General features: G+C 40.9%; 1 protein-coding gene across 3 annotated transcripts in view; it reads left to right on the forward strand.

The window, feature by feature from the left end:
* Positions 1-13,702, forward strand: part of slc23a2 (solute carrier family 23 member 2) — a 39,748-nt gene that overhangs the window by 17,006 nt on the left and 9,040 nt on the right. For all 3 annotated transcript variants that reach the window (XM_030060893.1, XM_030060894.1, XM_030060895.1), the window contains 5 exons: positions 939-1,037; positions 3,559-3,675; positions 5,310-5,467; positions 10,847-10,935; positions 11,543-11,610. In XM_030060893.1, coding sequence (XP_029916753.1) covers positions 939-1,037; positions 3,559-3,675; positions 5,310-5,467; positions 10,847-10,935; positions 11,543-11,610 — 531 coding nt within the window. The remainder of the gene's footprint in view (positions 1-938; positions 1,038-3,558; positions 3,676-5,309; positions 5,468-10,846; positions 10,936-11,542; positions 11,611-13,702) is intronic.

Below are 13,702 nucleotides of genomic sequence, written 5' to 3' on the forward strand. Positions count from 1 at the left end.
CTGAAAGGTCCCGCTTCCCCCTTCGGCTTTCCCTCGGAGGGAAAGATAAGTCATGTGATAGAACGGTGCCAAAGCAAACATGCGAGTGTGTACACACGTGTGTGAGTGTGTGTGTGCGCACATGCATAAGAAAAACAAACTGGTGGCATTTGATAAAATGCAATATGAGGATGAGTGCTTTTGCAGGCTTTAATCTGTCTTTGCATCTTGTCCTGCAGGCACGGCGGGAAAAAAAGCTCTCTGTCATCCTCAGATATAATTTGGCATTTAATATTTGTGTCTTCCAGACTACCCCTCTTCATACTGACCTTCATGTAGGATTTGATAAACAGGACGCAGACACATTCAGAGCATAGAGAACAAAGTGCTCACACACACACACACACACACACACACACACACACACACACACACACACACACACACACACACACACAAGGGAAAGAGAGTGTGTGTGCCGACAACTTTGCATAGGATACGTGCGTGCTGTCCAATCTGGTTCATCATAATTCACCGGACTCTTGACTTCATTTGTTTACACTCACGTTGCATAATTTGTCTCTGTCTTGTTTATTTAATCAGTTTTGATTCTTTGTCTCGCATCAGCCCTTGATAATAAAGTTCCCCTCATGCTGCTTTTCTTTACCTGATTACTTTATAAGTCACACACACATACACTCAGACTTTTACTCCCTTTACTCCCTCCCTCACTTGTCTTTTCATCAGCTTTTGTCAGCCAACCAACAATGTCTCAAAACTGTAATTGCCATCCTCAATCTGCCATCTCAGAATGCAAGTACTGTGTTGGATTTGGCACTCATTAGTGTTGGCATCATCTTTCAGCATACTGTAATTAAGCCAACTGCCCTGTTGAATCCAATACGTTGACATAATAATCACAATAATCTCTAATTAGTTGTGTGCATGTGTGTACGTAGGTGGTGGTAAATGGAGTGGGCCAGGCCAGTGGAGACCAGGACACCGAGGACACGGAGCTGATGGCCATCTACGCTAAAGATAATCAAGGAGCAGAGAAGGTAAAGCACAGTGCAGTTCTCACTCTGTTTTACTGTCGGGCCGGAGTGCTAACAAAGCATGACACATACAGTAGTCTGATGGCTTAAAAAGCTTACACATACCAGTTACAGCGGCTTAATCTATGGATTTAACTGCTGTTAAACCCATTTTGTTGCCCTCTGGCCTACATTTTCCCTCTAAGTACTGCCTTACTTTATGGGCCAATGCAGTAATAACATTAAAGGATAACGCTGGTCCTATTTTGACTTTTCATCAGCAGCAGTGATCATGTCTCTGTCACAAATACAGTATTGGTTGCATAAGTGTGTTACAGAATATGCTTTTGAGTCTTAGAAGTCCATGCTTACTTACCTCATTTCAGTCCAATTCATGTTAAAAAAAAAAGAAATGAAAAACTGAAATGTGAGGTTTTTTAAAGGCATGTTTAATTCCATCTTGTGAATACTTGACTGGTGCAGGACTTTGCTAAAACTGTTGTTTTACTATATTTATAATTACTAATAATTTGCACATTACAACCCAATGTGTTCTGCATTTGAAGAGGGATATTCGCCCACTTGTTAACTCCTGAGTGGCCCAGCTTGGGCTAACAGCTTAGTTTAGCTGCTGGGCTAAAGAGCGAGTGCTTTCTCTGTTCCTAGTTTAGATGCAAAGAGGCTTTAAATATGAACAAAAATTTGGTATATGTGCATGTATAATAGAGTCACACAGTAATTACAGTCAATGTATGCTCCAGCATAAGAAGTTCGCTAGGAAAAATTATCTATGTGGAGCAAATGTGAAGTTTCTTAGAGCAGTTTTTCACATTTTTTAACGTGAATGGGAGTGAATAGGGGCACAGTAAATTAATTAGCCTTGACCTCTAAGTTATACAAGCATGTTGCTTACACACTTATGAAACTGTTTGTGGTAGACAGATACAATCAGGACTGTTGACGGGAGGTCACCCCCTAGCCTCCAGCTGGTGATCGCTATATCACAAAAACATCCAAAAATATTACCCAAATCAGTGTTTTCAGGAAAGCATTAATTCATGCGATTTTCTCTTAATATACCGTATCCTTATATAATATGTGTCAGTTTGATGAAGATACATGCTGTGAATTTTGCTCGTGTGTGTAAAATGGGTAAGCTGAGTTGGCTTGTTTTCCCTTGGTCATGTGTATAAAAAAAAAGTGAAGGAACAATTAAATCACAGGCTTATATCCATTTTTAGCAGCATGGAAACCACTGTGTCATTTTTCCAGTACAATAGCAGCATCATCAACTCGAAACCGGTGCCATGCTCACTTTTCGTCCTTCCTCTCTTTGATCTCTTCCTTTCGCGTTGTCACCGTGACTCTGCGCTTTTTGTGTCTGAGTGAGAGAGAGGGAAGTCATGGCTGTGAGAGAGGAAGGGGGAGGTTGTGCTCAGATGTGTCTGTCTTGATCACAGTCTGTTCTCTGTTCTCTTCCTGGCCACACCCATGGATGTCTCGTGATTGCAGCCCGCTTGCATACACGTTCCCTCTGTCTCTCTTCATCTTTTTTTTTTTGATCTCTTCCATCATTCTGTCCCTCCCTGTGTGTTGAGGCATGTCTTTCACACTCTCATCTCTTACTGTTGTTGTCTGTGGAACATTAAATGAGTGAGCCACACCACAAGTAAACACTGACGGGCATCTCCATGAGCCATGAATGCTGAGTGCTACCTGATCATCCCACAGGGAAAATACACGTCTTACAGCATTGTTGACTAAGTGGCGTACATTATAGTTATGTTCAAGTACGGTATGTTATGTCAGACTTTATGATTTTACTGAAACGCAGCCCAACAGTTAGAGAGGACCTGAAAAATGTTATTTTTATGTGAAGGAGAATTGAAAGCTTGTCAGTTTTGTATTGGTTGGTACCAGACAGAAGGATTCAAGGATTCAAGGATTCAAGGAGCTTTATTGTCATACCAGCTCACATTTACATGTTAGTGGTACGAAATTAGGACTCAGGTCCCGGTATAAGCCTAAATAAATAAATAAAGCAAGGTAAAAAAAAAAAAAAAAAGAAAAAGAAATGTAAATATAAAAAATAAGATATATAAGTATAAACAGTATATATGAATATAAACACTATATATAAGTATAAATATAAATACTATGTATCACTATAAACAGTATATATGAATAAATATAAACAGCCTATATAAATATAAAGTATAAAAAGTATATATATAATAAATATAAAGAAATACATAACCAGCCTATATAAATATAAACAGTATATATATAATCTAAACAGTGTATATGAATAGAAAGTGGACCAAGTGACAGAACCCGACGCCCGGTACTGGGATTCAGGAGCTGTTACACTTGACACACAGACAGTGCTGAAATTAGCTAACGAGTGCTAAACACGCATGTTAGAAATCCTGACGTTGGGCTGGAAAACAATTGCCACGACACTCATTATGTCAAATATTTGCATATGGCTTATCCTGCTTCTTTGTGCACGTGTGTGTGTGTGTGTGTTTGGGCACGTGTGTAGAGCTCCATGTCTGAGACGTTGGACAGCACAGACAGTGTGGATGCCCGGAGGTTGGATATGATCTACACCATTGAAGACACCCCGCCCTGGTACCTGTGCGTGTTCTTGGGCCTGCAGGTAAACGCAGCAGCCAGCCAACCTGTTCTTTCACAAAGCTGCGTGCCGTGTCTCCTGACTGCCTTTTGTACCGGATGTGTCTACAACTCATGTTTGCGAATACATCTCAAATTTGTTTGTCTTTATATAACAGTTCAGTTTACATGACACGAAAATTCACACATGACGTGATATGACAGCAGGCTAGAAACATCTGCTCTTTATACAAGCCAGTTCTTACCTGGTAACACATGAACCACTGCATTTAATGGTTATTCAATGGTTAACTTTTAATGGTTTATTTATTCTTCTGATGAATATTCAGTTTAATGTATCCGTAAATGCACAACACATCCAGATGGTATTAAACTAGCACATACATGCAGCTTATTGTCAGATATGAGGTCATCTAATGTGGAACCAAATTATATTATGAAACAGACAGATTATAAAAGAAATGGGTATGGTCATCGTTCACGTCATGTATTATATGCGATGAAATGTTCCATCTGTAAATACCAGACCGATGGCTCAGTTTGTCGGCCTGGCAAAGCAAATAAATAAATGACACAGTGCTAAATCTGATGAATTAATGCGCAACACAAATGCTCTTCTATAGAGAAATCACTTTTCATTTGTGTGCAATTTTTATCATCTCATCATGCTTCTGCTAAAGAGATTTTTTTTTTTTTTTTTTTTTGTAAATTTCAGTGAATTTCGTAAGTTGCCAAGATGCATCAAGTGATGAGTGGTTGCACAAAAAATGGAGCTATCTCACATCAATCTCAGAAACTCAGAGCCAAATATGGCAGTTCCGTGTGCGTCCTGAAGGCCGAGTCGGACAAATGACTCAGAATGTAACCACAAGGTCCTTGTCTCAAATCCAGCACGGGACCTTTGGCCTTCATGTCTTTCCCCCACTGCCTCTCCCAGTCATTCCTTTGTTGCTCTACTTTCTATCAAACAAAGGCAAATCACTCCCCAAGAAATGACTAAGAAAATATTATTAATGTTATTAAGTGGTCTGCCTTGCATTAGAGCTCTGTGTAACCTGGGTGCACTTCAGCCACAATGTCTAAACAAATAATGAAAAACACTAGAGAAGCACAGCGGTCAAGTCTTTTCTTGCCCAGTGTGAGGATGCAAATCAAGGTGTGTCGTGTTTTGTTCGTTGTAAACATGAGGGCCTGTAAAGCTCTCTGAGACTGTAAACAGTGATTTGGGCCTCTAAATAAAGTTGAAGTAGTAATCAGCATGATTGATGCTATACAGTCATGATTGTGGTGTTTCTGCACCTTATTTTCTATAAGTCATTTTCCAGTTAGACAGCGTAGCAGGTACTGTCACATTTTTTTTCTTAAGTGGTGCTGTTTTCTACGTCTGTTCAGCCACGGAGGCTACATTGTTCATACCGACTACTAAATTCTCCTGTTTATTCCAAACGTGTTGCTACAACTGCACACGTAAAACACACCGTGTCGCAGACAATTTAAACCAAAGACGGCATTTATTTGTATTAAAATGTCTTGTTTTACTTTAAAGTAAGCCAGAGGCAATGTATAGTGGATATTTAAGTGTGGATCCCAAAATCCCACCAAACGGAGTCTCACAGTAAACACACACCCCTAACCAGCTGCCTCCCTGTGTGTCTCCAGCACTACTTGACATGCTTCAGTGGAACCATTGCAGTGCCGTTCCTCCTTGCCGAGGCGATGTGCGTCGGCTTCGATCAGTGGGCCACCAGCCAGCTCATAGGGACCATCTTCTTTTGTGTCGGGATCACCACCCTGCTCCAGACCACTCTGGGTTGCAGGTACACACACACACTCACACACACACACACACCAGACGCAAATGCTTTCTTGCACACACACCATATGTAGTGTATGTACCAGCGTGTTGAAGTGGTGATGGAAGCATTACCTCGAGGCTGGTGAGAGGCATCCATTACCAGCACGTCTGCATCCACGGGAAATGTTAAGCTTGTTTTGGAGGTTGCATTAAACTAGATGTTATTGATTTTTTTTTTTTTTCCCAGCATGTACAGTCTATAACCTTCTTCAAAGGCTGTACATTTTGTTCTCTGTCTCGCACTGCCACACCTCCTCCCTTTTCTACTCCCCCTCTTCCTTCCTTCCCTTTCTCCCTCTCATCTCTAAGTACCACTTAAAGACGATGGTCATTGTCAAAGTGAAGTCCCTCCTTATCCATTCACCCTCTTTATGTCACTCTGGAGTGTGTGTGTGTGTGTGTGTGTGTGTGTGTGAATCTTTGTGTGTTGGCATTGTGATGGTGGGTTCCCAGGACTTAAACAAGCACTATAGAATGGCTGTTAATGCATAGAAAATTAAACTGAGATGAAATATTATAATTCAGGATAATATCCAAGTAAAATATGTTAACTTTAGGATTTTACAAGAGAATCTTGCTGATTTCCAGCATTGCATTTGTCTAAAGGAACATTTTATTTGCAAGTTTTCAACTGGAATATGATGACGAGAGAACTTTAAATTCCTTGTTTCATTCATGTGACTGCAGCCGTCTTGCACAGTTCTTTTCCGTAGAGAAATGGGAAGTTCATTACCGAGAAGTAGCCTATTTTTGTTAGTGTAGACAACAGAACAGAAGCTGAAAGTGATGCACTTCAGTGGAGACGCACAATAGAGCCATGTGGGCTTCAGTCCCAGACCCTCACTGGTGAACCTCACGTGGTCCAAGAGGTGAGAACAGAAATGACCATTATCTCACCAGGGTTTGAGTTCAGCTTTTTGTTGAAGCAGTCACTAGACGCTATTTTTTTTTTTTTTTTTTTTTTAACCTTACACAATATAAAAATGAAAATTGCAGAACCACAGGAGCATGTTTTGTAAAGCATTCATTCATTTTTTGACACAGAACAGAATTAACAGTGCACTTTAATGAAAAAAATGACAGTAATTACTTTTTTCTTTAACAAAGTCAGGGCTACCAAAGTCAGTCAGTCATCCATCAGTTAGCCAGATGTCTTCCTCTTTCGACAGGTGTTTTTTTTTTTTTTTTTTTTCCTTAACCCCCGCTATGTGTTGCCACGTCATTTTGGATAGCTTACAGACGTTAGATAATTGTGCCTATGATTTTCACAAAACGCGTAAGCTATCATTAGGTTTTGATATCGCCCTACCAGGTGTTTTGAATGGCAATGAAACTAGACCGCCGACATGTCTGATCAGAGTCACCTACCAAACGCAAGGATTTATGAGAGTTTAAGTCTTGCACTGTACTCTGTGACTGCTGTAATCATCTGTTTTTCCATGTATGTTTTGGTGACTTCCTCATCTGCTTGTTTTCCACTCAAAAATGTATCTGGTGAATTGATTTAATTTGCGTGACTCTGTCATAATCTGCCCACATTTACTGGGTTGGGTGCTAGTTTCACACCCTGTGTAACCTCTGGGTTACGCAGGCTGAAACCACTTTGGGTGAAAGTGCTGCCAGAGAGAAGAACTGAGAGAGAAGCCACTGCTTTTGGAGAATCATTATGTTCTCATACGTTATATATTTGTAAGAAAAAGTGTACTCTGTCCTCCTCAGTTCACTGTATTCCTAAGTCTGTTGCACCTTATTTGGCTGTTCCATTGAAATCAAATCTGTGCCTGGGATGTATTTCACCTCATTTCACCCCAGTGACGGCTTACACCAGTTTCCTCCTCCTCCTTTCCTCATCCTGCCTTGAGGAGCACAGTGTCTCCTACACTTGTTGATGCAGTATCCTGGAATGCCCTCACCTCTCCAATTCACACCCGGGAAGCAAGTTCGCTCTCACTCTCACTTCTGCACTTTCTCCCTGGGCCGTACTCTCCCTTACACTGTATCCGGTGTGTGTTGCGCAAGTAGTGATTCACCTGGTTCAGCCGAGAGGTTTAAACCCATCCCACCATTCCTCTGTAAAACACCACAGACTAGAGACATTACCTGTAGCCATGGATATTATCCCTGTTCACCAATCTGTTTGTTTGTTGAAAGCCGGGTCACGTCAGATGAGGTGTGAACGATGATTCACAGGAGAATGAGCAATTTGGGGTGGTAATCTCTTTGTTGCCATCTTTCTATGACGCCTGATCTTCCCAGTGCGGTTTCAGTATTTCATTGCTGAGCTCTAGGTAGAGCAGGAGCTGCTCTTGCCAGAAATCTCCTCAACCACACAGACAGACATTGACAGTCACGTTTTCTTGTCTTTTTTTTTTCACACCAGCCTGATGGCCTTGACTGATGCCTCAATGACAGCTTTGTGCAAACACCGTCCTATCTGCTTTCTATTTCAGCCCTGAGACTCTTTTTTTTTTTTCCCACAGACAGACACATACACATGCTCATTACTTTTTTTTCATCAAATGATGCCATTGACTCCAAGCTGCCTTAATGTTTACGCCATACAAATACACACATTTAAAACGTTTTTTTCATTACCATAAGGACATGACCTCTGAGGAAAAACAGGCAAATTTAATGGGCAAATTTAATTTTTCCCATGTTGAGGTATTCAATCATTAGTGCAGCCTGGTCATGGTTTTGTGACTTAACATCATTAACAGATAGTGATAAATTCAATGGTTTCTTTAGCCTCCAGTAAACATAAACACACGACGAATGCAGATAAGTTCTTTGATGATCTTTGTCCCTCACAAGAATACACTCAGCAGCAGGGCCAGTTCAATATTGGTAGACAAGACATGCAGGTTCCTCTCAATGACCGTCACACCAACATGCGACACTCTCACCACGGCAACGCCGGGCTGAGGTGACATATCAAGGTTGCCGGGTGGAAATGAGGGTTTGATGGATGGAAGGGGAAGGAGAGATCACTCATACACACACCATTTCCTCTGAGATAAATAAAGCACTTAACTATCCATCTTTATATCCATCAATGGGTGAACTCCGGGTGAAGGAAACGGATGGCTGACAATGAGGGAGAGAGGTCGAGAGAGTGGAACGGGAAATGTGAAGGGAGGATCGTATGCATCTTTTTTTTTTTTTTTTTTTTTTTTCCCTGTCGCTTCGGCAACAAGTGCAAAGACGAGAGATTGACATGTCAAAGAAAGATGGTTTCAAGAGGGAGAATATACGAGCTTGGTATGGGGGAGTGGAGAGGAAATAAAGATGAAAAGGAGGAAAACAACAAAGAATAGCGTGAGAGAAAGGGAATCAGGAAGAGGGGAGAGACGGAAAATCTTGTGATGCTTGGCAGTGTCACAGGAGAGGGCTGCTGTAAGAGCACAGCAAGAGAGAGACGAAGCAAGGGGGGAAAACGCCGGCTTTATGGTTTGATGAGTCACGATGTCAAGTGGGGTCGGATCAGAAAGCACACACACGCGGTTCCAGGAAAGGTGACGTGTATGTGCATGTGCTGACCCGAGCGTGCCTGTGCCTGTGAATGTGTGTGTGTGTATTTGCATTTGCCAGTGTGTGCACAGCTGGCACCACCTGCAGGCAACATGTGACTCTGTGTATTAGATCAGGTTTGGAAGGTAATGTGGTGCTTTTCTCTGAACATGGCTCATCCTTCTCCTTCTCTGTTTGTCTCCCCTTGCAACTCACTGTGTTTCCTGTCTCCTAATCTCTTGTTTTGGGCTTTTATTTATGCAAGCAGAGTTCACCAAACATTTATCTTTTCCAGCAGTGCTCTCCCTCATGTCACTGCAGTTACTCATAGTCACATTTGGGGCCGTCTCAGTACAACCACAGTGTCTGGTGGCCACTGGAGCAGCTGAGGGTGAAAGATTTTATTCTGTCCACCTCATCAGTATTTGCTAAGGCAGTCAGAGAGTTTCTTGTTCCTTTTTGCTTATTCCCAGATAGTGCAATTGTAGTATGACAGTGCAATTTGGTTAAAAGGTGCAGGACAGACACAAGCGTGCACAATGTCAAAAACTGTCTCAGAAAAGTTACATCAAGGATCAATGTTTCAATCCACACAAGATCTTCATCAGTATAAAAAAAGGTGATAGATGCAAAGCCAATAGAACTGCTGATATGCATGGACAATGATTGAATTCAGGTGTGATGATAATCCAACCACAAATTACGACTCGACCACTAATCACAGCCTCTTTCTTTTACCTCAAAGCAGCACCACTGAGTATTACTTGTTTTGTTTTCTGATGATGCAGGCCAGCTGTCTTTGTTAGACCATCCATGTGTCTCAGCATATGAAACAGTGCTCTGTACATCAGAGAGCAGCTTTTACACACATTAGAAACGTACAGGTGTATTTTGGGGGGAATTTTAGTATCACTTTTCGCTTCCTGTTTTATAACAAAGGTTTTCTACTTCCCCTTATCAGTGCTGATAAATTCCTTTTCAGCTGTCCTTAACATTTCCACTGATTTAAGCCTTTGCTTTTGAGTAAATCCCCTTTGAATCCCTGTTAGTTCTTGTAATGTGCCTACTCATATTGTAACTGCTTGATCAATCAAAATATGAACCATACAAAGGATGTGATGTGTGTGTGTGTGTGTATGTGAGTGAACAGTAGGGGTGTAAGGGGTATAAAACTATCGATACACTTGAATGTTGCAACGTTATGTTTTGTGATGCTGTAATGATTCTCAAAAACGCTGAGTCGATTTTTAATTAACAGTTTACATGCAAACATTTGAGGGAGACAGGGGTTTATTTTGTTTTGTGTTTGAACTCCCAGCTGCTGGATAGCAGTGTTGTAATCTGTCTCCAGCCTTTTGACTCCTCTACTCCAACATAACAAACTGAGACAGGAAGAAATAAACACACATCATTTAAAAAAAAAAAAAGAAAAAAAAAAAAGATTTAAAGTATTGAATCGTAATTCCTTTAACATGATATTCATTGTATTGATTCTTGCCAATCAGGTTTCTGCATTCTCTTTCCTCACAGTAACTGTTTCTGCTCCTCCATAGAAAAGAAATGCCGGGGGGACTCGGTGTAACACATCAGGTTAAACAGGTTAAACTGAGAAATTCCTTTGATCTTTGGACTGTGCTGCACATGAACAGCGACGGCTTCAGGCTCCACATTAATGCCTCTGTCGTTGCAGTGCTGGCACCTAGTGGTTTCACAGGAAAAATCCCCCATGCTGCTAAAATGAACTTTGTTTTACAGGCCAGTTGACGTGCATATATGTGATTATTCAGGCTGGTAATATGATTTCTCATGGTGAGTGTTTGCGTGTGTCCAGGTTGCCTTTGTTCCAGGCCAGTGCGTTCGCCTTCCTCGCCCCAGCCAGGGCCATTCTCTCGCTAGACAAATGGAAGTGTAATGACACAGGTAATCTCTCTCTTACTTTCTCTCACACTTACTCAGATCAATACACACACACTCTCTTATCTGATGCAACTGTATGCTCAAAATGTGGGGCATTGTGAGCTGGCCGACGCCTCTGTGGCACACTTTAACGTCAGCACTTTAACTTGGAATTCATAACCCAAAATAAAATATAGGTTAATATATTTTTAGCTTTGTTTTATTCAGATGTATGTTAGTGGTTTCACTCAATTAACCTGTTTTTTTCGTTGTTTTCTATCTGTTACTCTCTTAGTTTTATAACCTTCTCAGCTTTTTTAATTGTTGTACATTTTTATATAAATTTTATGTCTGCAAAGCACTTTGAGCTACAATATTTTGTATGAAACATACTATACAAATGAAGCTTATTATTACTTGGGGTCACTTTGATCCCAAGCTCAAATGTTGTCAGTATCAAAGCCTGTAAAGATGGCGCAAAATTATGTAGCCTCATTAGGGATTATCTGATTTATCTCTTGTTTGCTCCAAATGTAATTATCTGCTGAATGAAGCTGAGATTCAAGTTTTGAGCTCATCAGCTTCTCTCTTCTCTGTCTGGCCTTTTGCGTTTGTCTTCGCCCGTGTCCAGAGGTTCCTGTCATGAATGGCACAGAACTCCTCCACACAGAGCACATCTGGCACCCGAGGATACGAGAGGTGAGGCACATGAAAGAGTCACAGATGCTTGATCTATAACCCTGACAAAAACCTCACAGTCTATGAGAATCAGCCACAGTCCATTTATCTTCCCTTATGTCTGTTTTGAAGGCCGCACTGTGGTAGGAGTGAGTTTTTTTAGCTTGTTCGGTTCGGACCGTGGTCGTGTGAAGCTCTCTTGGAAACCTTGAATGACAGGTTTACCGATGACCTGGGAGGCCAGCTTCAGCAGACCGTTCACCCTGGCTTTAGCCTGTAACTACAGCTGGGCGATTATGGACAATATTTTTGATTAAATACCTCGATATCGACATTGTGACAAGAGTTGACGTGACTATTGGTGCATTCGTAAGATGTTTACACAAAAGTGACTTTTAATCAACAATCATTAGTTATGTGGATGTGATGACCAAGCAGGGAGAGCCAAACAACAGAACAGTTAGAACAGCCTTATAAATTCAGAAAATTGTTTCCTTTTACTTGCTGGGTTTCTATCCTAAATGTTTTGCGTATTTTGTGTGCATTCATAAAATTATTCAATTTCAGTTTTCTTCCATGTTTTTCCCTGTCTTAGTTTTTTTTACCCGCTTTGAGGAGTAAGTCGGGGGTGTCGTTCTGTTTGATGTAAACTTGTGCACATGTAAACCCCTTTGAGACTGTAAACAGTGTCACTGGGCTTTGAATAAGCTTGAACGTGAACTTGAAAATCGTGAAAAGTAAGTTCAGTAAGTGGAGTTACATAAGTTCAAGTTGAGGTTTATTTACAGCCCAAAATCCCTCCCTACCTCGCCGTTGTATTTCAATTAGGGGGCCCACATTACCAGAGCAATTGTTGTTGCATTTTGATTGTTCTGTGGGAAATAAATTAAATTAGCGTTAGTGATGGAAGGGAGGTGAACCACGACGCGACACCTGCTCACAGAAATTCAGCATTTCACCGAGCAGCGTAGTCTTCTCTGCTGTCAAAATTGTCTGACAGAGGAATCTCAAGTGTTTCCATCTCCTATCTGGCACATTAACTCTTTTTTGAAAAAGACAAAGACAATATTATAATATCCAAAATCCCAGACAAGATATCGCAATATATTGGCCAGTCCCAACTGTAAAACTGCTGTACCACACAGGGCAGCCATGCTGAAAGACGCTGTGAACAGAAAAACAGAGCATTTCCCGGCTAGACCTGCATGACCAGTGAAAGTTAACAATGAGCAGCTAGAAAACACGCTCAGTGGGGCCTTTGTTCATTTTATTTTGTATCATGAAACCCGCAGTGACAAAACACATTTGAAGTCTTTGACCCGTATGTCATTTCATTCAGTACGACTGAAATAGCATTTTTATAGCAGATTGTTCACTTTGGAGTCCATGATGCTTGGATGTCTAACAGGTATTACCTCCACCAGCAGATAAAAGAAATTGAATTTGACATGAAAGTGAGCTTAATGAGCAAATGTCGCTCAGTGTTTGCAGTGAACATGTGACTGCCTTTGTATATGGCTGCAGGGTTTGCGTTTGTTTGCAGAGTGTGACCAGGGATGTTAATTCACATTAACCTTTTCCGAGGCTTATGTAAGCCAGTTGAGTAACTGTTTTTTTTTTGTTTTGTTTTTTTGACTCTAGCACAGACTAACTCAATCAGACTGAATTAAATTGCTGAACAGGAAAGCAATAAGCCAGGGGCAGCGAGACGGCTGTGGTCATAAAATTTGACAGAGAGCAGAGAACACAGAAACCATTGAAGACAGAACGAGGAACAAGACACAGTCACAAGTATCACATGAAAAATTAACACTGGGAACTCTCTAAGCCTCCATCTATGACTTTGGAAAAAGGTTCCATAATACTTAGTTTTTAGTATTTTGATTTAAACATACCACAGCTAAGGATGGGGGTCAAGGTCTTCAATGTAGTTTAGTTAAAATGTATTTACTGGGTGAAAACGGTGAAATTGTTTAAATTTAACCACTAAAATCTAATTTTAACATGATCTCCAAAAATAAAAAGACATTTTTAATACTATAACTGGCCCTATGTAGTCACTGGTTCAGTGATGGATGCTTCTAAATAATTCCTGAAATTTTTTTAGGCACCA

The sequence above is a fragment of the Myripristis murdjan genome, chromosome 9 (genome assembly GCF_902150065.1).
Source record: "Myripristis murdjan chromosome 9, fMyrMur1.1, whole genome shotgun sequence".
In the NCBI taxonomy this organism is placed as follows: domain Eukaryota; kingdom Metazoa; phylum Chordata; class Actinopteri; order Holocentriformes; family Holocentridae; genus Myripristis; species Myripristis murdjan.